We start from the raw sequence: 26,526 nt of genomic DNA on the forward strand, positions 1-26,526 counted from the left end.
CACACACACACACATACACACACATAGAGAACCCTGGCTGATTGTTACCAGACCATATTTAAACACATCCCTAGTGCCTCCACTGTTACTCTCCACCACAGAGATGAGAGGTCTGTGCACAGATTCTAGTTTACACAACATGAGTTCAGCTGACTGTAATAATGAGACCAGAGCGTAAACAAGTTCACACTTTGAGGACTTTTTCCGCGTTATCAGTGCTTATTCTAGTGAGTTATTTCTTCTTGAAAACTGTGTATTGTGGGAGCGCCCGGATAGCTCAGTGGGTAGAGCTGGCGACCCATGTACCGAGGCTGAGTCCTTGCTGCGGCGGCCGAGGGTTCGAATCTGACCTGCAGCCCTTTGCTGTGTGTCATTCCCTCTCTCCGCTCCCCTTTACTGTCTATCTTCAGCTGTCACTATCATAAAGGCAATAAAATCCCAAAAATATACTTTAAAAAAAAGAAGAAAACTGTGTACGTTAAATTACACTATAGACAACAAATGAAAAAAGAAAACAGCAGGAGATATCCTTTAGACTTTTGTACAACATTTCCCAGGGGCAGACCTGCAGCCGGTGTGTGTGCTTGGAAGAAAGAGAGTTTCTGTGAGAACACTTCACAGTAAATCGACTTTGGGTAAATAAAGTCCTTCTGCTTGGCTTCTTCCACCCCTCGCCGCCAACCAGTCTGATAGCAACTATGGCACCTGCTCAAAAACAGCATGGCGCCGCTCTCTGTCTCTCAACTTCAATTCTATCCCTTAATAGGAACCATCACATCAGGAATTCACATTTAAAATGACAAAATCCTCCATAGGACCCTAATCAGTCAGTAAAATGATGAAAGAAGGTCTGGTATTTGCGAAGCTAACATTCAGCGGTGATTCATTATCACCATAAGTTTTACTGCATCAATATTTTCCACTTTTATTTCATCATATGTCCACCTATAAAATCAGAGTTAATATTTACATTTGAATTTCAGGCATTTAACCAACAGTCTGTACAACTAGAATAAGCTTAAAGGAGCTATGCACATGTTATAATCAGTAAATCATTACCATGTTTATTTTTACTTGACTATCACAGAGAAGGCTTGCAGCCTCTGTAGGCCTCCATGCTGCAGCTGAGCAAAGTGAGCAGTGGCAACATCCCTTTTGTGACAGGAAGCAGGAGGGTTTATGGGAAATGTGGTCACAATTTTGAGAAACATTAGCACTACACCACATGTGTGAGACAGAGGCTAGTTGTCTCAAACATGGTTTTATTAGTTTACAATTATTTTTACTAAGATACAACCATTCAGATAATAATGGTATGGCAGGTCTGGACAATATATCAAGACCATATAGTAGTATTATTATAAGACTACATATTGTCTGGGACTTTGGTTATTGACTGAATTATTGAACAGCAGTCTCCATACTGTGTTTTGCTGGTCTTAAAGGTAGTTTACTCACATGATAGCATTGTCTATACTTTTGTGACTGTCACTGTTGAAGCTACCTCTGCTCTACCAGGCTGGACATCATAACCACATTACTGTGCTGTTTCTCAAAACAATTTGTAAACTTATTCTGAACCCAAAAATATAATCAGGTATCAAAAATATATTTGACTGATGAAAACTGCAAAAGTCTGAAGATGGAAAATCCCTAACTGTGACGACAAAATGAAAGACTGCAAGACACGTTTCAGCACAGTTGCAACACTACAAAATTAATGACAGGGTGCTACACTACATGACTCCTGAACTGAACTTGTGAACTTCACACGAGCAGGTCCAAATTCTTCTTCTAAGAATTTGCCTACTTTGACAAATGCAACAAGGCTATGTTTTGACTGATGCACTTGAGACTATTTGAAAATACGCAGCTGATACATGTTGTTCATATCCACCTCTATCACTCATACAGCAAAACACAGAGGGTCACTTTGTTCCAGGGGAGCTGAAAACATGGAAAACACATTGCAGACCCACTCATGCGAGGCTGCTGGTTCTGTGTGTATGATGACCGATCATATTGGTGACACATTTAACTGAGTTCACTTGAGGTAGATTTGGATTCTTTCTTTTACATCATTTATCAATGTCTTTTAAAAATGCATGGCCAAATATTTCATGTTTCCCTGGATGTACCTTATCTAAACTTTTAACTGTTTAAAGGCTTTGTAACTTGTGACTTTACACCCACATAAACACAGAATTAATGTATTCTCTTTAATTGGGTTGTTGGGTTGTTGGTCAATTCCCAAGTCCACAGAGCTTTCCAGGAGCTCTTTGGCTTTCAAGACTCACTTTCTGGGTGGTTCTCTGTTTTGGAATAAACACCCTGCCCACCCAAAAAACACTGCCCACCCACTGGCTTTTCAAGATGCTGAAGAGGATAGGAAGTATATGTGTTCTGTATGAGTGAGCAACAGAGCAGTAAACACTTGGAAAATCATTATTGTTCTATTGATGTTCTATTTTACATTGCTCAGGCATTAAAATGTTCTTTTTTGTACTTTCCTATTGCTTCCTTTATTTTCTTACATCTCTATTTTACTGTCCTACCTTCAAAAGTATTTTCACCAACCAAATAACTTTTAATTTGGACTTCTCCGCTGTGTGAAACCACACAAAGAGCGTTAAACTGATTCTTTCTGACACAGACTTAGGCAGCTCACTGCCAAGCGCAGGTTTATGGACGATTCCAAAAACAGCAGTAATTTTAACAGACAAATCCCTCATTTACTCTCTTCTCCTGCAGTTCCTCATTTCCATCCTAGTCAATCATATAAGATAAGAAATGCAGCCCACCCAAAATCAGGACTCCAGAGATCTTTCTGCGGTCAGGTTTAGTTAACCAGTGAAAGCGTCAGTGCTCTGTTTACTAGCCTCTGTTGCTGCACCCTTCTATCCATCTCCACATTCCTCCTTTACAAATTACATTTGTCATTCTGAAAGCTGATGGTTTTCATTGGCATGCTTTGAACCTTGCGTGAGTGTGTGCACATATGCGCATGCATGAATGTGCATGACCTACAGGACCTACAAGTTCAGACTACGCTATGGGAACAAGGACAACATAGTTAATAGGAAATGAGCATGCGCCAAAGAAACACCTATTTTTGTGTGTGTGATCTCCTACCTGTTATTGTGATGTTGCTGTAGATGTTGGACAGTTGCTCTTTCAGCAGGACGAGCTGCGTGGTAGCTGCTTTCTCCCGCTGCAGCTCCAGCATTATGTCAGGATGGTTCGCCAGTTTGCAGCCCTTCTGTTTGTCCAGTGCAATGTCACTGCGCACTATATCTGCAAAGCAGCATAGATGGAAGAAATGAAGGCTGCTTTAGTATTATTGTTATTGTAGATTTGAACAATATCATTCTTTTGTTGCTCTTTTCATCCAAAATGATAAAGTATAGCAAGTTAAAATTTGTTTTGCTTCTTCGGTTTGTTTTAGAAATTGATTTGTAAGTAAAGCCTGGACCACTTGTTGAAAGGTGAAGTCACACACAGTTCTTTTGAAAAACATAATATCTCAATGGTTGTAACAGATCTTTCTTTTTTTTTTTAAAAAAAAAAATATATATGGTATTGAAAAGTAACACAAACGCATGTTATAAGCCTACTAAGCTATATATCATGTTACAAACACATCTGTAGTGTCCACTTAGTTGAGCATCTAACTAAAACTAATGCAATCCTATAAGAACCCTACCAGAACTTCATTAAGGTTATAATTTTCAGGTTTTGTTGAAACTATTTGATGTGTTAATTCAACTTCATGGTGACTTCGGAGGCTGTAATTGGAGGCGCAGTTAAGTTGTAGCCTATTGTAATACTGAGAGGAGTTTCTAATATTTTGTCCACCCCATTTAGTGAGGGTAGACCAAATATTAGCCACCTCCCTTATGAAGCTCTGAACGTTGCAACCTTCGTCGAGGTAGGATTCATTGTAAGGCCGGTGTTAGTTTTAGCTATGTGCCCACAATAACTGTCAGCTTACTGTATTTTACAGGGAAATAGACGCCGTGTCAAATAAATAAACGGCGTAATCTCTGGAAGAAAGAATAACTCTGCACCAAAAAATTATTGAGTGCGTCTGACAGTTCACACAAGGAGGGGAAACATGGACAGACGAGGAACCGACGCCTACGCAGCCTGTAAAAGCCCGTCGACAATACACATTTCGGGCACGCAGAGGAAGAAGAGAAGAGAAATGTCGTGTCTATTCACCGTCTTCGTAGTTCTTCAGATAGTAGTCTGGTCCTGGTCCCCTGAACTTGGCGAGGTTCTTCTGGTTGTTGAACTGCAGGAAGTCGGTCCGCTTTCCGCCGAAACGCAGAAAGGCAGGCGACAGGCCGCGCGCCAGGGTCACGAGCCGCTTGGAGCTGCGGACACACAGACAGACAGACAGACAGACAGAATGACACTCGCGTAATTAATATTAAGTATTAAGAGTCACAGCTGTGCGTAATTAAAATGTTATATGTGTCTGTAGCTTCAATATAACCACGGTTAAATTTAGGAAGGGGAAGAAACCAGTTTGGAAAAGCGACAAAACTTCTCAGCTGTTATAATCTCAATTACGTGCAGTTTACTTTAGCTCAGACTTGTAGTTCAAATAGGAAAAAAGACAGATACAAATAAGTCATTTCACGTTGCTGTTGCTCTCAGAGAACCGCAGGCCTGTTGCTTAACTTCTGCCCTGTTTTTTTCTTTGACAGCACTGGGCCCAGAAACAGGCAGCTACTTCAACATCATCTGTCATCCGCTGCACAAAACCTTCAGCAGGTACAGTAGAACTTGAGGAGCGACCGGTTAAAACAACACACAGAGGCGAGCCTATGTAATATTTAGAGGATGAACGACTTTATTCCCCACTGTTTTAAATTCTAAGGAGTTTACTATTCATGAAGATATGAAATGAAGGAGTTTTTCCAAATAATCTGTAGCTGCTACTTTTATTTTCAGCTGTCACAGACTACTAAAAACAAAGTGTCCTGTTCTTATTTTTGGGTGCAAGTGAACACATATAGTTAATTATCATTGATAACAAATATAATAGGCTATTTAAAATAACATGTTACTATTATTATATCTAGAAACTGGATGCAGCATGAAAATAGCAATTTAGTTCTGTGTGATGTTTAAAAAGTTAATATCTAGTGTATATGCAGTTTTAATGTTTTGAAAAACGAATAAAAGCACACGAGGGTCTTTTATTTTGTTCTAAATCACTGGATTTTTCATTACAGCCTACGTGGCATGCAGTCGGCTTAAACTCTACACAATAAAATGACGGAAGATGCATAAAGTGACGCCCGACAGACCTGCAGATTACAGTACAGCTTGTTTAGGTTATTTCAGCTTAATCAATCATTACTCAAATTCCAGGCTGCTTGTTTAAAGTAAATGTATACAGTAGTCTATATTCATTATGAAAAGACTGGGCACGAAACAACTAACACAATTGTGAAGGAGGTTATGAAAGAGGAAAATTGTGAATATGAATATGAATGGTATGTGGTAAAGTATATAATGGTAAATTAAAAATGTCCCCATGCATTTATAGTAAAATAATAAAACAGTTTTGCATTTTCCTTCTTGTATTATTAGGGGATGAATGGTGTACATACAGGCCTAAGGTTAACCATTTTGTCAGTAAATAGTTTCCAGTTTCATGAAATTTACTGCACAAAATGATGTAATGTTTTCACATATAGATCACTTTCTGTAGATCATATTTAGCAAATCTCTGACAATAGTACAACTACAGTGGGACTGAATAATACACTTTTAAATCTAATCAAGAACATGTTGAGTCCTTAGTTTTGTTTGTATTATGAGCTGAAAAGTTTAGTATAAATTGGAATCCTTGATTAGTTATTTTGCATTGTTTTGAATTTTAAAATATCCTGATTCATAATGCATGGCCAGTGGCGATGGTTTTCACAATGTGCGTCTCTGGTGACCTTTTGATGTGAAAAGTCACAAAACTGAATGAAACTCGGTCAGTTAAATTCACCATGCAATTTAAAAATTATTACAAAAAACATTGGTGTCATTGGACCCAAGTGAAATTGGATATTTAGCCGTTTTAAGAAAATATAAATAAAACCTCCAAACTAGATCTCTTTACTAGTAAAGTGAAATGGACATTTTGCCTTGTAGGCGGGTAAAGGTCACGCCGTATACTATCTGCATATGATGTGTACATTACAGTGTAACAGCTATAAGCTCAACAATCGTTTACTCTCAGCGTCGCCTTATTAAATTATCTGATTTGGACTTCGCAAGCCTCGATGAAACTCATTCAGTATTGTGGAGCATTGGACCACTCAGTGCCCTGAGTGAGTAAGAAACGTGCTGGCTCACTCCATGACAATTCAGACAACGTGGCTGCGTGCGTAATGAATAAAAGTTCCACCAAACATTTTGGAGGTGGACATCGATAGAGATCGGTGTTGTTGGTTAGCAAGAAAGCTCTTTGGTACCTCAGAAAGTCCAGCCAGCCGTCTTTGATGATCGAGGGGTCCAGCTGCAAAGAAAGGAAGTTGTCGTTGAGGACTCTGATCGGACTGCGGGTGTTGACATCCAGGAGAATCAGCGTCCTCTCCATGAAGCCCGGTCGCTTCCCACCGGCTGCAGGTCTCTGATATGTAGAGGAGGAAGAAGAAGAGTAGGAGGAAGAGAGAACCGACTGCACCACCAAAGTAGCCAAAGATGCCAGCCACAGGGAGGACCATGGGAATACGCAAGGTGAGGATTTGGGCATCTTCTTGGTTTGGAGAGCAGTGGGATCCGTGCGCGTAATGAGGCTTAAAGGTGAGAAGAAAAAAACATCAACTAAACAAACTCTGCTGCCGCGAAGTTCGATGGTGGTTCTTTACCTCGGTCTCATCGATCTGGATCTGTCTTCCTGTCTAGTTGTCTCACCCCCTCTGCCCCCCGCCCCTCCGAGTATTTTGGGAGCTGCTCACAAGAGCGCACGCCCCGAGCCAGCCTTCCCGGTTGTGAGAGCCAGAAGCTGGGAGGAGGAGAGGAGGCAGCACCGCCCCTCTAAGGTTCTCTGAGGTATGAGTACAAACTGCTCAAAAGTAGTTTTCTCAGCTCATATAACCAACTGTAGTTTAGTCTGAGGAGGTGGGGACGCATTGTCTTATAATAGTTTTCTCATATTATGTGTAAAATAGCACAACAGTAAAACAACAACAATATAATTTGATCGAAAACCAAAGTTGAATCCAGCAATAAAGTTAAACCCAAAGAGTGCAACAAGTAGCTGCGCATATTTACATGTTATTAGGTTATTGTGATGATGATGAAAATGCTTTCTAACTATAAAATGAGTAAGCTGTGTTGGCTGATGCACCGACTCATTTCGTGATAATAAGAATCTGTAATTTATGAAAAGTTAAGCCTATTCAGTTCTAGAAAAACATGACTGGGAGTAAAATGTATTCTCTCATATGAAAAAATGAACACCGCAATCTGTTTGTGGAGCAGTTAAAGGCTGCGCAAAGGCCTATCCGGGTATGTAATTGAGGTTAAACTCACTCCAACTCAGATTTACCCACCATACATTCATTTTGATGGATTACTGACTTTTTGTTTGACTAAATGTCATCAATTCCCATTGCAAACCCACATCGCTGGCTACACATTTTAAATCAAATTGATGTAAGACCTACAGTGCAACAATCTCCAGGCTACACAGTCCGAGGGAACAAAAGAAGACCTGCTTCAAAACAAGAAAAGATATAATCTTGTCAGCAGAATATTTCATGTTTCTGGGTACTGTGGAGGCTTCAGTTTGTTTTGACAAACAACTGATTGATTGCACATTTTTTAAGAGCAATGACATTTGGAGATGGCAACATGAGCAGTTTGGCCCCTTTTCAAAAACATTCAAAACCAATTTGGGTTTTTAAGTTTCTACACATGGAACTCACCTATAAACTCTTTATGTGACTTTTCTTTCCAGATGTTCTTGGGGCAGTGGTGAGCAAGAAACACACAAACAAAGTACAGTCTATTGTGATTCTCCAGGGCGCAGCGCGCCAACGTCCCATCAGGCGGTCAGTGTAGCGAGAAGTGGTCGTTTAAGGTCACTGCTGTCTCACAGATGAGCAGCAAACTACATGAGAAGAAAATGTTCCGCGTAAAGGCCTGTTTAATCTTCTTATCCCGGCCTACAACACCTACTCACGAATACGTTAAACCGCAAAATTATCCAAGGTGTTAACGTTTCAGGTTTTACGCACGAAAGTTCCCATTAAACGCATTAAAGCATCCAGCAGGCAGTATTTTGTAATGACGCATCTGTAAAAATTATCCTGGTAATTCTTCAACTAAACGTGTAAAGGCAGCTTAGGGCCACTCCCGAGTGCCAGATACTCTTCGGAAACACAAAGATGAAACCGGCCTGTACCGTATCCGAGACTCCAGTCATCCAGCAGTATCTTTTCTTCATATACGCCCTATTAAGCAGAGATCCACACAGCCTTTTAGCAGAAAACCATGAGACTCCTTCTTCATGTTGTCATTTTGGCTCAGCTAGAAATCATAGTTAACATGTGGTTTCAATATAACCCAAGTTTTTTGTTTTCAGTAGAAAAGTATTTAACTTTTATTTATTTACATAAGCTACGAGTTCTCGAATTAGCTTTTTAATATTAAACTGTGCTATGGGATATCTGGCATGTCACTCACCCACAGTTTTGGGGATGTTTTTCTAAGAAAAGTAAAAAGAAACTTTACCCTAACGAAACATCAATATGATTGTATAATATTTCAAAAGGAAATTACATATGTGTCTGTGCGATTGTGGTGTGTAAGTGTGTTAGTGTATTTCTATTCACTATTGTATAACATTCTTTACACTGTTTTGCTGTGAAGTGGCACCGGCTTTATGACCTCTTCTAGTGATCGACTGCACTGGAGGAGCTCTTGAAATGAAAGTGGTTAATTGTTTTTTTGACAGACCTGAGACTCAGATTAAAACTAAATCAAAGCAGCACCACGACTCACTGCTGCCCAGCAGAAAATATGAATGAATTGCATTAAATATTTTTTAAAAAATCGTGGCTTTAAAGGTATAACTTCATGTTCAGGCAATGACTGCTAACAGCCGAGTTTGAATAAAATCCTTCAACTGAACGAAAATCTTCTTATTCATATGAAACAGGACATAATCAGTTCCTAACACCGATGGTCTAAATAAACCAGTTCCTCAAACAAGCATAATTATGTATGTGTATGTATCTATAAATGTATAGGTTAAGTTGGACTTTGAGCAGTAATATACAAGAAAATTCCTCAATCTATGGGAACTATTGGGCTCAGCTGCTTCATTGTGTGTGAACTTAAAAACGTTTTGTTCAGCATGAGATTATTGTTAAAGATAGATACGCATATTTTTTTGTAAATATATTATAGAATTCGGACACTTTACTAATAATATAATTGTGGAGTCGTGTATAGGGACATCCATTATCTCACATATATCGATCCACTATCAGTAAGAGATTATAATACATGATTAATTGTCATATAGGAGTTTTTAAAAACTCCCTAAAGGGAAATAAGAAAGTTTCTGTAGAGCTTCGCGAGTGATTTTCGTTGGGAAATTAACTATTTAAGTTTTATTTGACCGCCTCCTGCGTGTTTCAGTTAGTAATATTACCATCGAAAAACTTTGTATATCGACAGGAATAATGTAAGAGGGAAGGTGCGGATTTTATTTTTAAAGAATAAATTCTCTGGCAACGTTTTTAAGTTAGATTTTCAGACTTTCAACCGGCAAACAAATTCACGAGAACATTCAGGATATTGTCCGAATTAAAGTTAACTGATGTGTTAAAAATCGGATGGATCGGATAAAAATTAAAGAAGGCCAATCCTCATTTCACTGGTGGTGCTCGGGACCCAGGTTGTTCTGTTTTTTGTTCAAAGTCTTTTTTCCTCCAAATGTTATGGTGGATGTGTGACTGACGCAGAGCAGAGAGAGTGTTTAAGACTTGGCAGGACTCTGTTCTCACCTTCAGTTTCCTACCTCGTAAATCCGGCAGATTTGTGGTCATCGAACTGTGCTGCACTAAAGCTTCCCTGTATATTCAAGAGCAGCTGAACAATGTGCGGTAATAATCATAACAGCAACATAAATAATAATAATAACAATTATAGTAACAAACCTATTTCCCTGTTGGTACTTCATTGTGTTTGTAACAGAAAATACTTCTTATATCTTATATTACTGAATTAGTATTTCATTTTCTGAATATTAACATTTATACTCCATCAGTGGTGGCACTACTAATAAGTCGGTCTTTATGCATAATATATTCCGTGAGATATAAAGGTTTTATGTGATAGCCCATTTTTTAAAGGATTAACGTGTATTCTTCTAAAATGCGCCGAGAGATTACAACAATTGTTCTGTTTCTTAAGGGATGCAAATCCTGAAAACAAAAGGGGTTTTTTTATAAAGAAATAAATCCACAAACATGATCCCGTGCATTACTTAAGTTTGATGTATACTACATGTACTTTTCAGAACAGGCTGCACCGAAACAGCTGATAATGCTGCCATCTAGTGGAAACAGCCAAACAGCTAAAACATAATACGTCTTAACTGAGTGTAATGTTTGCGACTCCCTATCTCATATTGCCTTTATACACTTAAAGCTCGGCGATAAATGACCTAAATTATGTTTATGGTGAGTTTTAAATAATGTATAGTGTATTCTGTCCCTTTAGGTTTGATATTAGTAGCATATCCGTCCATCATTTAGCCTATTAAGGGTTTTCTGTAGTTGTAGGTCTTGTTTGAGCCCGTGTGTATCACATTAATCATTCATGATTGGGCATTTCCTGCCTGTCTATTTTTAGAAACTGGCAGAAAGCAAATAAGACAGGCCTACGTCACGGTTTGTCATGTATATTTAAGGACTCTGGTGCCCCCTCCTCTCTCTCTCTCTCTCTCTCTCTCTCTCTCTCTCTCTCTCACACACACTCTCTCTCTCTCTCTCTCTCTCTCTCTCTCTCTCTCTCTAACATACCCATCCTCTTCTTCGTGGATATGGCCACCCAGCTGCTCCATCCATCCCATCCGCAAACCACGTGACCCAGTTCTCCCATGTCCTTCAGTAGTTCATTCAGCATGATGGCTGCGGATGCTGCGGATGCTCTCTGCTGCATCTTGCATCCGCGCCGGTTCTCTCTCCTCTTTCTCACCGTCACACTCTCCTCTCTGCCGGCCCCGACAGCAGCGCTGCTCGGCGTCCGGCCAGAAGACACCCAGAGCGGAGAGCTGTCCGTGCAGGATGGGATACTGAGGGCGACCGAGGGGACCCGCTTCATGCTGAGAGTTTACTACTCCGCATCTCCAGCTACAGAGCATCCCAACAGCCTGAACATCAGCGGCAGACCTGACGCCGCTCCGTGGATCGCGTTTATAGAGGAACCAGGTGAGGACAGCGGGGAGGCGGAGAGGCGGCTCCGGTCCACAGGGAATCTGTGTGAAGAGGAAAATGCCCGGAGCTCTGACATCGAGCTGCTGGGCTCTTTCAGATCCACCTCAAGTCAGAACTCAGTTTTGGTGGAGCTGCTCGCAAAAGACCTGCGCAGAGGCGAGGTGATCAAATACTACTCCATGTGCGCGTTCGATGGAGTAAAATGGGAGCATTTTAGCACCAAAGACTTCTGGTTGGCGGTGGTGGAGAGACCTCCAGAGGCAGATGTTTGGCTCCAGGCGGGTGTCTCGGTGCTCTTGTTGGGGCTGTCCGCGCTCTGCAGCGGTCTGAACATCAGCATGCTGGCTCTGGACCCCGTGGAGCTGCGGGTCCTGCAGAACAGTGGCACAGAGAAGGAGCAGAAATACGCACGGAAAATAGAGTCAGTGCGTAAACATGGAAACTACATCCTTTGCACTGTGGTGCTGGGGAATGTGCTTACAAATACCTGCTTTGTGGTGTGGATGTGCCAGATTTTAGGCATGACTGCTCTCTCAACTGCCTCGTGTACTTTGGGGATATTCTTTATTGGCGAGATTTTACCTCATTCCGTGGCGTCCAGGCACAGTTTAGCCATCGCTTCAAAGACCCTCTGCGCGACCCGCCTGCTGATGCTGGTGTTTTTCCCCATCGCCTACCCAGTCTCCAAGATTCTGGACATAATGCTGCACCAAGAGATCAGCAACTTTTACACCAGGGAGAAGTTGGTGGCCATGCTTCGCGTCACCGACCCGTACCACGACCTGGTCAAAGAGGAGCTCAACATCATCCAGGGAGCCCTGGAGCTGAGGACCAAGACCGTAGAGGACGTGCTGACCCCGCTGTCAGACTGCTACATGCTGTCCTCAGACGCTGTGCTGGATTTCTGCACCATGTCCGACGTGATGCAGAGCGGTTTCACCCGGATCCCGGTGTACGAGAACGAGAGATCCAATATTGTGGACATCCTGTTTGTCAAAGACTTGGCCTTCGTGGATCCTGACGATTGCACTCCTCTGAAAACAATTACTCAGTTTTACAAGCATCCCATGCACTGCGTGTTCAATGACACCAAGCTGGATGTGATGCTGGAAGAATTTAAGAGAGGTAACCACCATGTCCAGAACTTATAAGTAACTTATGAGTGAGAAGCCCATGTTGAGCGTGTGAGGCGCCATTAAATGTTTTTGAACAGTGTCAAGGCTACCTCCTGCCACCTAGCAGCTAAATGTCCTTTGAAGTGACTGTGCACTTAAAAAAGTTTTCAGTGCAGAAGTCAGTCTATACATCAGTCCATTGGCTCACAGTGGGCCTGCCAGTAAAGCCCTTTGATCCCCAGAGAAGTGAGAGCCATATGTGAAATCTGATACAGTGTCACACAGTGAGTGTGGTTCAGCCAGAGGTTAGAGGCTACAGAACCAGAATGGGGGTTATCTTAAGAATTTATGTAGTGAAAGTCATTTTCCCATGACAACAGCACTGTGAACTTTATCTGCCCCCACCACCCCTGCTTGTTTCCCCTCTCTCCATCATGCCATGTGTGTCAGTTATCAGATGTACACAAGTGTTGAACTGTTTAAAAAGGAATTTAGCCAGAGTAGAGGCATTTACCGCCACTGCAATGGCAGTGGAGGCAGTGAATATCTCTCTGACTCACACCTCTTTTGTCTGATAAGCATCTTTGCTGATAAGTGCATTCACAGTATCACAGCACTCAGTCTCTCATACACATGCAGCGATAGCATCTCTCCACTACCAAGCAAAAGTGTGTCGCCTCTCTCCGGGGAGTCTTGATGATAGCATTGAGTGTGACAGTGAATCGATGCTGTGTAGCAGTCCATACTGCTCCCCCTGACAGTGTCACAAGTTAAAATGGAGACATATGAGATGTTACTGGAACGGCTGTTATGTAAGGATTTTATTGGCATTGGCTTATGTTGTGGGGATTAAGATGTAATACTGTTTCATTGACAAAGAGAGCTTGATAGATGTCAGCAGCAGTTGTCCGATCAGAATGTGAAAGGGGACACAGTGGTGACTAAATTAGATTGCCACTTATAGGTCAAGAGGTCCACTGCTTTATTTTGTGCAGGATTATGAAGGATAGCTTTGGTCTGACACAAGTGATCCATGGGCTCAGGTCTGACCCTGTGTCTGTGTGTATTTCTTTATTGTGTGTTATCTATAAATAAGGTTAGGTGAAAATGTGAACTTCACCTTTAGATTATTTGTGTGCATCTAATTGTCAGCCCGCTTTGAAGCTTCCTCCACTCTGTAGGTCGTCGCCATCCAAGCCTGCAGAGCAACCATGAAAAATTCAGCTCCAACCTTTCCCTTCCTCTCTCTCTCTCGCCTCCTTCCTTCTTTACTCTCATGGATTAAAGGCTCCTACTGTTCAGGAAGCCTGGCTGGAAGCTGTGAGGATGTCTCACTGAGAAGGGTGATGGGCTGGGGTGAGGTCTATGTTGGAGGAAAAGAGGGAAATGTCACCAGTAATGTTTGAACTGCAGAAATACTGTGCAGTTGAAAAACATATGCAAAAATATTTATTTTAGCTTTCATAAAACAAGCTTTGCTCTTTACTTTATGCATTTATGCTTTCATGGCATGAAATGTTAATGAGCAACGCAAACCCTGCTTTAAATCTTTTAATTTACTGGGTGAGTTATTTCATCAGTGGTGAAAGAAGTATTCAGGTAATTAAAAGTAGAAAAGTAGAAATAACTACAAGTAAACTGAAGTATTATCTACAAAACATACTTAAAATACTTGACATTTTGCAGAATGACCCATGTCAGCATTATATTATACACTGATATGTTTCGCATGTAAAATATTAATCTGAACAGAAACTAGTAGCTACAGGAGTTCATTATATATAGTGGAGTAAAAAGTACAACATTTCTCCCTGAAATGTAGTGGAGTAGAAGTATATGATTACAAGTGCAAGTACCTAAAAAAAATTTCTTAAGTACAGTATTTGAGTAAATCTATTTAGTTACTGTCTACCACTGCATACAATTCTACTAAAGAAACAAATTTAATACAATAAACAGTATACAAAATAGCCATTATGGTTTTTATATACTAAATGTGTGCGTGTGTGTAAAACAGAGAAAACATGCTGCAGAGAACTAAACAATGCATTATTTCTGTAGTACTGTATGGCTATAATGTTTGCATAAAACACAGACAGCAAATATACACATAATGCACAATCATAATGCCAACACATTATGCATGAACTAAAACAACACATGGAGTTCAAACAGAGACTGGAGGAGCCTGGGAAACTGGTGGAGCAGAAACATTTGCAAAAGGGACATCCATGGTAGACCCAGTTTTGCCTCAGGCATGTGTGTCTGTGTGTGTGTGTGTGTTTTATTCTGCAAGAGTATTATGTAACATATGAATGATGTAATGCAGTGCCCGGGCACATAAGCAGCTGATGGCAAAATCCACCTCTGACTCACCTGAGCTCTTCAGACAAGTTGACCTCAGCACCGAGTACAACCTCGCCATTTCAGCCAATCTCACACAGACGTGAGTCTCGTGTTTGGAGATGGCTGCCTGTCAGTCAATCAGGATTTTTTTTCTCTTGTTGCAGTGGATTAAAGCATTTGATCCATTTTATCCCTTGGCAGTGATGCCCTAAATCGGCCCATCTCACTCGCCACTGATTTTGATCGAAGCGAGGTTTGAGTTTTTTATGTTGAAAGCTGTGTTCTAGTGACATCATAAATTTGGTTAGATAACTTATTTGGTCACCAACAGACTTACGTGTTGATGTAAGACGAACCATGGCAGTGGTGGTTATGATGTTTAAGCCAAAATACAGAATAGTAACTGATTTCTAAAATATCTGCGTTTTTGGTGGTTAAAGGAAAATAACAAAACAATATGTAACAACTAGTTTGTGCTGTTCATGGTTTTTTTTCCTGTTCTTCTCCTTGTGTTGTTCGAGTTTGGTGGTAACTTTAACTGCTTGTCACATCAGCTTTATTGACTCACTCTGGAGATGCTGTTGGCGAGCTGTGTCATTGTATCTAGCAGGCTTGTCATGTTCAGCCAAACCATTCCTGAGTGGGAGCTCTGGGTCTGCTCATGTGATGTGTAAAGTGTGTATGTGTTGTGTCTGTGTGTGTGGTGTCTGCGTGTGTGTCTGCGTGTTGTTGTTTTTTTACAGAGATGGCAGCAGCATGGGCAGTTTTGTCAGCAGATGCAGGCATCCCCAGACTGATTGCGTAATCTCAGTGTTTACGTAAGGACCAAGTCTTCCTAACTGTCAAAGTCTCCAGACTAATCCCCCAGTGTCCACTTGCCTCATCGTCTGAGTCACACACACACACACACACACACACACACACACACACACACACACACACACACACACACACACACACACACACACACACACACACAAGGGCAGACCTGACATTGAAATAATTTTATACTAAGTTAGAGCTCTCTCAGCCCCAGTTGGTGTTTTAATGCTGATTTTCTTGATTCTTTACTGGACAGATGCTGTTGGAGGCTGTTGACTCGTGTTATTTTTATCCTGTGACGTTGCCTCTCAACTCATTGCATGAGCGGTTTTTAGGGTAAACTCACATTTTAACTCACCCCTTTTCCTTTCTGATGAATGCAGGTAAGTCCCACCTGGCTGTGGTGCAGAGGGTGAACAGCGAAGGGGAGGGAGACCCCTTCTATGAAGTGATGGGCATCGTCACCCTGGAGGATGTCATAGAAGAAATCATCAAGTCTGAGATTGTGGATGAGACAGACCTGTATAGTACGTATGATGCATAAAAACACTGATTATAAAGGTCTGAGTTTTCAAAGTCACTGTTGCATTAGCTGTGAATCAATTTTATTATATTTCCAGCTCCCACCCTGAATAGATTTTCTCTCAGTTTGTCACAGCAGCTGACAGAGTTTGTTCAGCTCTGTGGTTCACAACATCACTAGAAAATGCTCATTTTGAACAACATAGTACATATCAATATTTAGGGATAGCATTTTTGCATTAATATTACATTGTTATTTCCTTTCTTCTACCATCTCCCCTCCTTATATACTCATTAAACTATTGATCCCACCTTCTCTCCCCTGTTGTTCGCAGCTCCTTGCTGATGCATAATTAAATAATGTGAATAAATAGCCCAGTCTCACAGATAATCACCATAATCCGCTCATCTTTAATTGGCTGGAAAGGCTCTCCACAGAAAGGCATTCAAATGCCAAACTCCCTTCATTTCATATCTAATCTAATCTTTTCACTCACTGAATTGTACTATTTGCATGCTACAATTAGGGAAAAATAACTTTTTATTACACACAAAAATTCCTCCTCCCAGAAGAAATGAACATAAACATTTCAAGTGTGCTACAATTTTAATTACATGCAGAGTATGTGAAGCAGTATGTCATGGGTGCACTTTTTTGTGTGTTTTTTTGTGTGTCTGCTTGTGCATAATTATGTGTGTGTGTATAGATAGCACAGGGGAGCTAATCTCTCCAGACTTAGCACTTCAGGCATTTATAGCACCAGCTGTTCTTGCTGTATTTAATGGAATATAATATTTAATACATCTGCAGAGCAGAGGATAAGTCGTTTTATCAATCAGAGGTGTGTTTACACAGTACTGGATAATCTTAAGCTATTTGCAACTGTAGATACACTGACTAAGAGAAATCATGTCTATAAATCTGTAGTGTTTGTTACCATGCAGCATATAAAGTTGCATCAACTAATTAGGTCAGTTGCACCTCTAAATAGTTGCTAATTCCTTACAGTGCCAACAAGAAAACTGTACTTATGTGGGATATCTAGCAACACCTTTCCCCTCCCTCAGCTGATATCAGAGCACATATAAAATGTGAAATCTGAATTGTATACCTTCCGTGCACTTTATATGATTTGCAATCTGTGTGTGTTCATAGCTGATAATCGGAACAAAAGGCGAGTATCCAACCATGAGAGGAAACAGCAGGATTTCTCTATCTTCAAACTGTCTGAAAATGAGCTGAAGGTGAAGATCTCACCCCAGCTTTTGCTCGCAACACACCGCTTCTTGGCTACAGGTAGCATTGGATGTTTGTGTTCCTTCATGTGTGTATGTACTGTATGCAGAGTATTTGGAGGTGCACACAGTGGATGACAGGATAAAATGAGGAAAAGGACATGTGACAGGGAACACTGTGTTCTTCCTTTGACTCTTGTTTTGGTGTGTCCTTGTGCGTGTGTGTCTATATGCATCTATCTTGTAGAGGTGGAGCCTTTCAGGCCCTGTCACCTGTCGGAGAAGATCTTGCTGCGTCTCATCAAACATCCCAGCGTTGTGCAGGAGCTCAAGTTCAACCCCAAGAACAAACACGCTCCTCAACACTACCTCTTCCAGAGAAACAAACCTGTCGACTACTTTGTCCTCATTCTGCAGGTAAATCCCAAACTCTGCTGCTGCTTTTTAAGCCAAATACTTATTTTAATTAACACTAATGTATATGAATCATGAAACAATAGTCACTTACATGCTTGATATTGTTACAGTGTTTTTCTGCATATTTCCTGTATGGGAGGCTCCATTAGATGAGTAATCAATTCAGTGTCACACCACAAGCATAGAGCACAGATCTAATGCATGTAAATGGCTGTGTTGACACTGCAGGGACGGGTGGAGGTAGAGATCGGAAAGGAGGCTCTCCGCTTTGAAAATGGAGCGTTTTCCTATTATGGCATGCCAGCACTCATCCCGCCACTGCCTATTGGTAAGTAAGTGCACACATGAAGCAATGTAGATCAATACTTCTAGGGGACTCACAATGAGGGTGATGGTGATGACAGCAGAGAAGAGAGTTCAGCAATAATAATGAGACAATTAGTGCAGTGCCGGTGGTGGAAGTGGTGTTTTTGCTGTCTGAATCCCGCCCAGCGTCTGTATAGTCAGCCTGCAAGAGCAGCAGCAGCAGCAGCAGCAGCAGCCGTGGGAAGTAAGTAATTAAAAGAAGTGATTTCAGAGAATTTCCCAGTGGAAGATCATGACCTGCACAGGATTATATGAAATCCAGCTAAGACTGCAGAGCAAGCATAAAAGCCTGTCTGTCACTCTCGCTCCCACTCTCTCTCTCTCACTGTTTCATGTGGTTGTGTGCATGTTTTGCATGTGTGATTTTCAGGGTAAGCTTAAAGCAATTTGGAAAACCCTATTAAATATTTGAAAATCCCTTCTTAGGACATTACAGAATCCAGCATGTTCTCTTAAGCAGCTACAGAAGTATCACATCTAAAAAAAAATCTGTTTTTTTTACTTGCTTTCTGTGTGAGCTATGCTCTCCAATGGGCTTGACAAGGGTGGTAGTGTAGCTGCTTCCTAACAATATATATATATATATGTATATATATATATATGTAAATAAATCTAAATAAAAGGTGTAGTGTTGTCAGTAGTGGTGGCTGACACTTGACCTTGACTATGTAACAACACATTTCTCAGTGGGTTGAACAGCTTTGGAAACATGTTCATGCTGATTTTATAGACTAAAAATAGTGTGTAATTCTGAGAACGCACGCACGCACGCACGCACACACACACACACACACACACACACACACACACACACACACACACACACAGAGTAAAGACTACAGTTAGCTACAATACCATCAAAATTAATGAAGCATGGTGTACTGGAGGAGAGTTGTGAGACTTGTTTATTTTGATGGACTTGTAGCCTACTGAACTCAGAAATCATAATAATTAAGCTTTTTTTATATAAATAAATAAATTAAATATTTTCTTCTCATGTGCCGAACATAGAAACTGGAAAAATATAATTAAATAGCATTTTGATAGATTTGGGTGCATGAACTCTTTTAATACTTTCGGATAGACACCCAGTTCAGTCAGACAACTCACGTTTGAAATGTTTATTACAGCAGTATAGCATAGTTAGATTTTGGCATCTAGGCTCCGACCTCATGAGCAAATACCTTAAACCCCCAGGCCGGAGCCTACAGGTGGATGCTGGGTAGGTGGTGGAGCTTACAGAGCAGAAGGCAGCAATACTGATACAGGGCAGCAGCGGCATTTGACAGAGCAGAGGGAGAGCTGGGAAATTTTGCAGCTTAAATAGACCGCCAGATTGGAAGGGTGTCGTGTGTATAGCAGTGCAGCTCGGATTGACTGCCTGAACTAACTCACAGGCTCCATTAGTGATGATGTTTGTATGAAATACACAACTAACATGTTTTCTTCTTCTGTTCTGTTTAGGTCCGAGGTATAGTTCCCGTAGCAGCGGTCTGAACCAATCAGATTTATTACTGAGTGGAGGCAGTGTGGGTCAGCTCACTACAGGAGGAGGGGTCTACTTACCCGACTACTCAGTCCGACAGCTCACGGACCTGCAGATTATCAAGGTTACAAACATAAACGCTTCCACACACCACACAAAAACTTATGAAAAAAACATCAGCCACTGTTATTATAAACTCAATTAAATGTAAAATTCCCTGCACACTTGAGGTTAAAAAAAAAAATTGGGAGCACAAGCAAGCAACTATACTTTTAAGCCCCCTCCATTTAATCTTTGAAATTCCCAGAAAATGTGAACTCTTCCTCTGCTGCTGCGTTTGCCTTTGATATGTCCTAATCCCTGATTCTGACTGAACACAGACATCCTGTCTCTCGCTCTCCCCTGCATTCACCCTCTTTCCTTTAATCACTGAGGATAATTGAGTTCCGTTTCAACCATGAATATTTTAGCCCTAAATGATGGATGTGCCCTTTCACTTCACCCTCCTCCACTTTTTACAGTACAGTCCATGTTCCATCCTGTCCACATGTACGGTTATTTAGATCTAATGCTGATGATAATACCTGCTTTCTATATCCAAACAGATCACCAGGAACCACTACCAGAACGCCCTCACGGCCACAAGAATGGACAGCTCCCCACAGACACCAGACCCAGTGGATCCTGATGCTAAAGGGAGGCCTCCAGTCCCAGAGGCCCGCTCACACAGCATCGCCCTCCCCCTCACACACACACACACTCGACTGGGGCTGGCACGCCTTGCACATCTCCATCCCCACGGTGGCCTTCGCAACACCTCGCAGCTCAATGAAAGAAACCGCATCGTTCGTAAGTAGTGTAGATGCTTCTTAATAATATATTGACTGCTCAAATTATGTTTATATTATTATGGTGGGTTGATAGAACTTGGTAAAATTATTAGTCAATTAATCAATCAATCCAAATAAAATTGCATCTACTACAATTTTGATCAATCAATTATTTATTTTTCAAGCAAGTATGCCAAACATTTATCAATTCCACCTTTCACAATGTGACTGTTTGCTGCTTTTCTCTCCAACTGGAAAAATATTTTTTTGATTTTGAGGTTTAGGAGGTTTGGCCAGTGTCTAACTCTGAAATAATTTCCTTTGTGTGAATTTCAGTGCAGAATATTTGAGTTCCAAGGTCTAAACACTGTTTTCAGAGGTTGTTTGACACAAGAATAAAATGCTGATGGAAACCGAGCAATGTTGGTCGACTTCAGTTTAGCTGACACAAATATACTTTATAGACAGCTTAACCCTAATCTACATATTCATTTATTCATTCAACCTTTACTTTAACTCGAATACATTGAGTCAGAGACCACATTTACAATATAGTAACAAATAAATAAATAAATACTAGGGCAGCACACTGGCTCATCTGGTAGAGCTCACACCCCATGCACTAAGGCTGAGTCCTTACCGCAGCAGTCTGGGTTTGCTTCCAGTCTGTGGCCCTTTGTGGGAGGTCATCCCTCTTTTATTTATTGTCTACATTCAGCTGTCCCTATCCAAAGGCACAAAATCCTGAAAAAATTATGAAAAAATGAATTAACTAAATTAAATTACACAAAAGATCCTAGGTACCAAGAAACACAAACAAGAAAATTAGATAAAAAATAAATGGTAATAAAAGTACAGTAATAAACCTTGAAGTAAAGCAATTAAAATGTGCAAATGAATCAACTAAAACAAGTGGAAGTCTAATAAAATGAGATTAAAAATTTCAATTGCCCTAAGGAAAGGAGGTAAGATTGTTTTGCATGTTATTCCAGGTTGAAGGTGCACAGAGAGAAAGAATGGATATTCCAAGCTCAGTAAAAATATATATATATCTATATATATATATAACTCTTTTGAGCATGTTCAATAAGGGCCGACATTAAAAGACAACATCAAAGTAATACAAAGGGGTTAATAATCAGGGCCTTATAAATCGAGAGAAATAGTGCCGCCCAACCTTAGCATACAGGTCAGTGATTAGTATTAATTATCACCAGTAATTCTGCACAAATAAATCTTAGTGCAGAATGATTGACAGCATCCAATGACTTCAGAGTTGCAGCTGAAACATGCATGTATGAAATGTCATCGTAAGGAAAGTTGAGACTTTAGTATTTGCACAATTCTTAGCAGTGATGATGAGATTATCTTGACTCTGCTGTACAACATGAATTTAGTTTGATGTACAAACTGATTTATGGTAATATTGGTGATTGTTTCTGTCTTAATTCCCATGTCCTTCTCACCATGGTTTGATGTCAACATGTGGGATAAAAATCTCTTAGTACCCGACATCACCATCTCCTCACACAGTGATCCTCCATTCCCTCTCAAACACATTTATTTCCCTTCTGAGCTCTGTGAGTTTCTCTATAAGCCCTTTGCTCAGGCAGCATTTCTCAGTTGTGGTTTCTACTTTTGTACTCACTGTTAGTTTCTATGGATAAGAGCAACACCAACTCCCTGAAATGTAAATGATGATCTGGCTCCATGAGCCTCAGTGAGAATTTCACGATTCATCGTACTGGTAGAGACTTCTTTGAAGAGGATGAAAGGTGGGGGGGGGAATCAAAGGATCAAACGCACTGATTGGAGTGCTTTTGTGGGCAAAGGGCCAAACCCTGTCTGACAGAAGACATACATGATAAATGTAACCATTGGATACTCTGACTGGTCAGGGGCAACCTGAAAATTCATTATCTGATGACTGGCGGGTCCAATGATAATAAATCCTGTAAAAAGTCCCAAAGACATTTATCAGTAAATAAATAAATCCATAAAAGTTCCATAGTGACTCACTCACAGAAGTGGTGCAAACGTGGCATCAACCAATCTGTATTGGTTTCAAGGCTTAAAGGATTTCCCACATACCATCTGTCTTACGCTGTGTGTAACACGCCACCCAGTTTGTGTGTGTTTGCGTTACTGTCATTAAGAAAAATTACTGCACAGATGGTTCTGTTGGTTGTCAATAAAAGAGAAGCATCCAGTTTAAATACCGCCAGTTTTTATATTCAAACACAACGCCACATATTTTAGCAATTAAGCCCCCCCCCCCCAAGTTGCATCTTTGGTTGGAATTTAAACCTCATGCTTTTAATCTTGGTCACCACTCATATTTAACTTCTAACCGGACACTAAAAAAAGCACTGACTGATAAAAACCAAGTTCTCTACCTCCCTCTATAGGCAGAGCCTCAAACCAGCTGCTGTTATGTGGCCACTTGGACTGATTGGTCTAATTCTGTCTTTACAGGCAGTAAATCTGATGGGCAGAGGAGTCCCAACGATACTGTGTTCCTCCGTATGGATGAGATTCCCTACATCCATGAGGACCGACCGGAAAATCATGGAGAGGATGGTGAGTGCTGCTCCACCCACCCCGAAAACAGGCTCATGAATCTTGAATTCTTTTCTCAGTTAAAACTCAAAAGTGACCTTTTAGTTTGATCCTCTGTTTAATTTGTTTGTTTGTTCCACAAGATTTTAGTCATAAGTAGTCACGATACATTGACTAAAACATCTACATATCACTGTAGGTCTGGAGGTTTTTTAGCCTCATCCACTCCATCTGTTTCTGCTGTATCACCTCCAACTTACTCTCTCGTCTCTTAAACTTCCTCCCTCAGATGTGCCTACAGAGTCTCAGCCATCCACCTCTCCCTTCATCAGCTCTCTGTCTCTGTCCAGCTCTGATGAGAACATTGGAAAGAAGCTATTGCGTAAATTGAGTGAGTGAGCCATTTGTCACACCGAACACGATGCGACACTACACCCACACATACCGTCAGATGTGCGCAAACTTTTCTGTCAGACGCAGGAACAGTGCCTGGTGTATCTTAGCAACAGGTAACGTGTCCCTCGCTGCAACCTACTCCTTCCGGCAGAGCAGATTCTCCAGATGCAATTGTCCCTGTTGGCTTGGATACAATATGACTCATTTACTTTTATTTATTCATTTGAGGCAGTAGCTGTGTTGCCTAGTGCAGCTGACGTTATTTCAGTTAATGGTAAATGTAAGGTTTAACAACAGTTTTGTGGAAGATGAAACAGTTTCAGCCAGGTATTTAAACCAGTAATGACTTACCTGAATTTCAGCATGTTCTCCTCTTTTTCTAGGTAACAAGAGGAGGAAAAAGTCTCGGGATGGAGACAAAAGTTTGGAGGAAGGTTCAGAGCAGCTGCCAGTGATGAGCTAGCACAGTGACACAGAGGAAGAGGGGTGAAGCGCACACCTTCTTCCTCTTTATCGTTCACTGGTTTTCCTAACTAAACACAACCATCCCTTCACAGAATCTCTCACAGGAGACTGAGCCATCTTATCTGTTGTAGCCACCAGTAATACTCAGGTCCCCACTGGCACAATGTCCCACCTCTGCCTGACTTCACACCCTTAAAGTGGGACGGATCTGTAGAAAAACAAAAACTCATTGGACAAATCTAAACAATATAGTATTGGATTTATCCAGCCTTACACTGGACTGTATTGATCTCAGCAGGTTTTGTAGTAAACAGGGCAAAGCTTGTCCACCCTTTTATAGTAGCTCTATCCATAATGTTAACATTTAATCATGTCATTTAAGCCATAATGTGAACTAAAACAGCAGCATAGCTTCTAATTTAATAACAGACTCTGCCTGCACTTCATATGGAACTTACAAAATCTCTCAACAAGGTCCTTAGATAATATCTGAGCCAGCTTTTACTTGATCAAACAAATAGTATTTATTATTTATTTGTTATTATGAGGCAGTTCCGACATACTGAAAATGTTGTTTGCACAGGGAACTGTCCTAATGTTGCCATAAGGGTGCCGCCTACTGCCAACACAACATGACACACTAGCCCTTGGCTAAGAAGAAAAGGCCACCAGACAAGAGCACAACTTTTACACCGGATTAAAAGAACACGTTTATGAAAAAGCCATAAATTAATTCTCAGCTTGAATGACTACTTATTGTACACACTGACCTCTCAGCAAGTCTAGAGGGGTATGCACGATTTTGAAAATACCCATACTAGAAAATAACAATTTCTTACCTGATTTTTATATAAAAGTGTCTGAATTACTAAAAGTGATTTAAAGATAGCAATATAAGTCATCTTACAAACTGTAAATGGCTTGAATTTATCACCACACAACCCCACACCTGCATACATTCAGTAAACACATCCTTCCTACATGAATGCATGTGTCTTTCATACAGTCAGTTTGGTATGTCTCTTTCCATTAGAACATCCCCTTCTCTCTGCATATGTAGCCGTATGGACACAGTTTTAGTGTTTCTCTCGAACACTCTCACTTATCCACCTTTTCTCTTGATATTACCACCTTTAAAAAAAAATCATCAAACCCTTGTTTGATTGCATTCACTAGAAGACGTAGGAGCGATCAACTTCATACCATTAGCTACCATATTAGCCACTTTTCTATGTACGGTTCATCTCTCACAAGGTCGGTCACTAAGCTGCATACACCATTTAAAAATAAGCTAGGGGTTGGGGGGGGGGGGGAAATCTTTGGGTCTCTGAATCCAAATTAGGAGTATTATTGACAAGGAGTAGTTGCTACCTGCATGTTTGTTTATGCTGCTTTTGCTGTAGAATTATCCTCTGTAGAAAGAAGCCCTGTGTTTCCATATGCATGCTTAAGTAGAGTGATGCATGAATAGGATGATACCAGTCTGCAGTAACTTCTCCCCACAGAGGTGCAGTGTGCGACTTACTGAGCTCTAAAGTGAGTGTAGATTATAAAATGAACCAGCCATCTGAAGTGTTGACTGCTAAAGCTGGGTGAAAAGTGATAGGTACGATAAATACTGCAGGATAACAAAGAAACACAAAACAACAAGCCTGCGATTTTCATTAAAGGCCATTTTTATGTTTTAACTGTTGCTATTAAGACACAAGGCGACAAAAAAAAAAAACGTCCAAGTGTATCTACTGAAGAGGGAGGAGGAGGAGGAGGCCATAGAATGCTGCTCGCCGAAGGAAACGTTTAAGCCATTGTTCTAGAAATCAGCTATTTACTGCAATAATGAAATGATTTGATCCTTTTTAGTGGCAGCTGCAGCTCAGGATGGACTAAGCTGATCTGCATTGTGAAATCTGGGCAGGTACACTGCTCAACAGAACAGAGAGAGATAGAGATATGATAGAGGAAAGCAATATGACGCACGCTGACGTCAAGCCACCACCTCCCTTCAAACACACACAGACACACACAGGTGGTGTTTGGGGACACTCAGTGATATAATTCATTCTGCTTGGTAAGGCTATGGAAGTACAAAGGATACTGCCCTGCTAAGCTATTCACATTGACCCCTCTATGTACACAGAACATGCAGCAGGAAGTCTTTTGATCTGACAACCAACTCAGACAAGAGGACTGGGTGTGAAGCTCTCAGCTGAGAGATTTTGCAGTTAACACCGATTTATATTTGTAAGGCTTGGTTTATTGTTTGTTTCGGGACTAAAAGGTACATTTTGTATTGTAAAATTCAGATGATTATATAAGTTACCCAAAGATCAAGAGACAGGCCATATGATCTACACAAAGGATAATTAAATTACTGAAATATTATTCTTGTCTACATTGTTTTTTCTCCACCATTTATATTTGTCTACTATAAAGTGTGCACCTGCATTGTTTTACTCTATGGTCATGAATGCAAACCTTATCATGAAAAATCAGCTTCAACGTAT

At 40.8% G+C, this 26,526-nt stretch overlaps 2 protein-coding genes across 2 annotated transcripts in view; one reads left to right on the forward strand and one right to left on the reverse strand.

Moving 5' to 3' along the window:
- Window positions 1-11,118, reverse strand: part of hpse2 (heparanase 2) — a 59,338-nt gene extending 48,220 nt beyond the window's left edge. The window contains exons 1-4 of the mRNA XM_051426681.1: window positions 11,049-11,118; window positions 6,483-6,806; window positions 4,222-4,376; window positions 3,133-3,294 (exon numbers count right to left, since the gene is read on the reverse strand). Coding sequence (XP_051282641.1) covers window positions 3,133-3,294; window positions 4,222-4,376; window positions 6,483-6,806; window positions 11,049-11,098 — 691 coding nt within the window. The 5' untranslated portion in view covers window positions 11,099-11,118. The remainder of the gene's footprint in view (window positions 1-3,132; window positions 3,295-4,221; window positions 4,377-6,482; window positions 6,807-11,048) is intronic.
- Window positions 11,060-26,404, forward strand: LOC127378103 (metal transporter CNNM1). The gene is made up of 10 exons (XM_051426674.1): window positions 11,060-12,587; window positions 16,129-16,272; window positions 17,424-17,564; window positions 17,751-17,920; window positions 18,149-18,248; window positions 19,751-19,896; window positions 20,378-20,621; window positions 23,078-23,182; window positions 23,451-23,552; window positions 23,941-26,404. The coding sequence occupies exons 1-10, from the start codon at window positions 11,126-11,128 to the stop codon at window positions 24,018-24,020; spliced, it is 2,694 nt and encodes an 897-aa protein (XP_051282634.1). The 5' UTR covers window positions 11,060-11,125; the 3' UTR covers window positions 24,021-26,404.
- The last annotated feature ends 122 nt before the right edge of the window (window positions 26,405-26,526 follow it).

Source organism: Dicentrarchus labrax, unplaced genomic scaffold (assembly GCF_905237075.1).
Source record: "Dicentrarchus labrax unplaced genomic scaffold, dlabrax2021, whole genome shotgun sequence".
NCBI classification, from domain to species: domain Eukaryota; kingdom Metazoa; phylum Chordata; class Actinopteri; family Moronidae; genus Dicentrarchus; species Dicentrarchus labrax.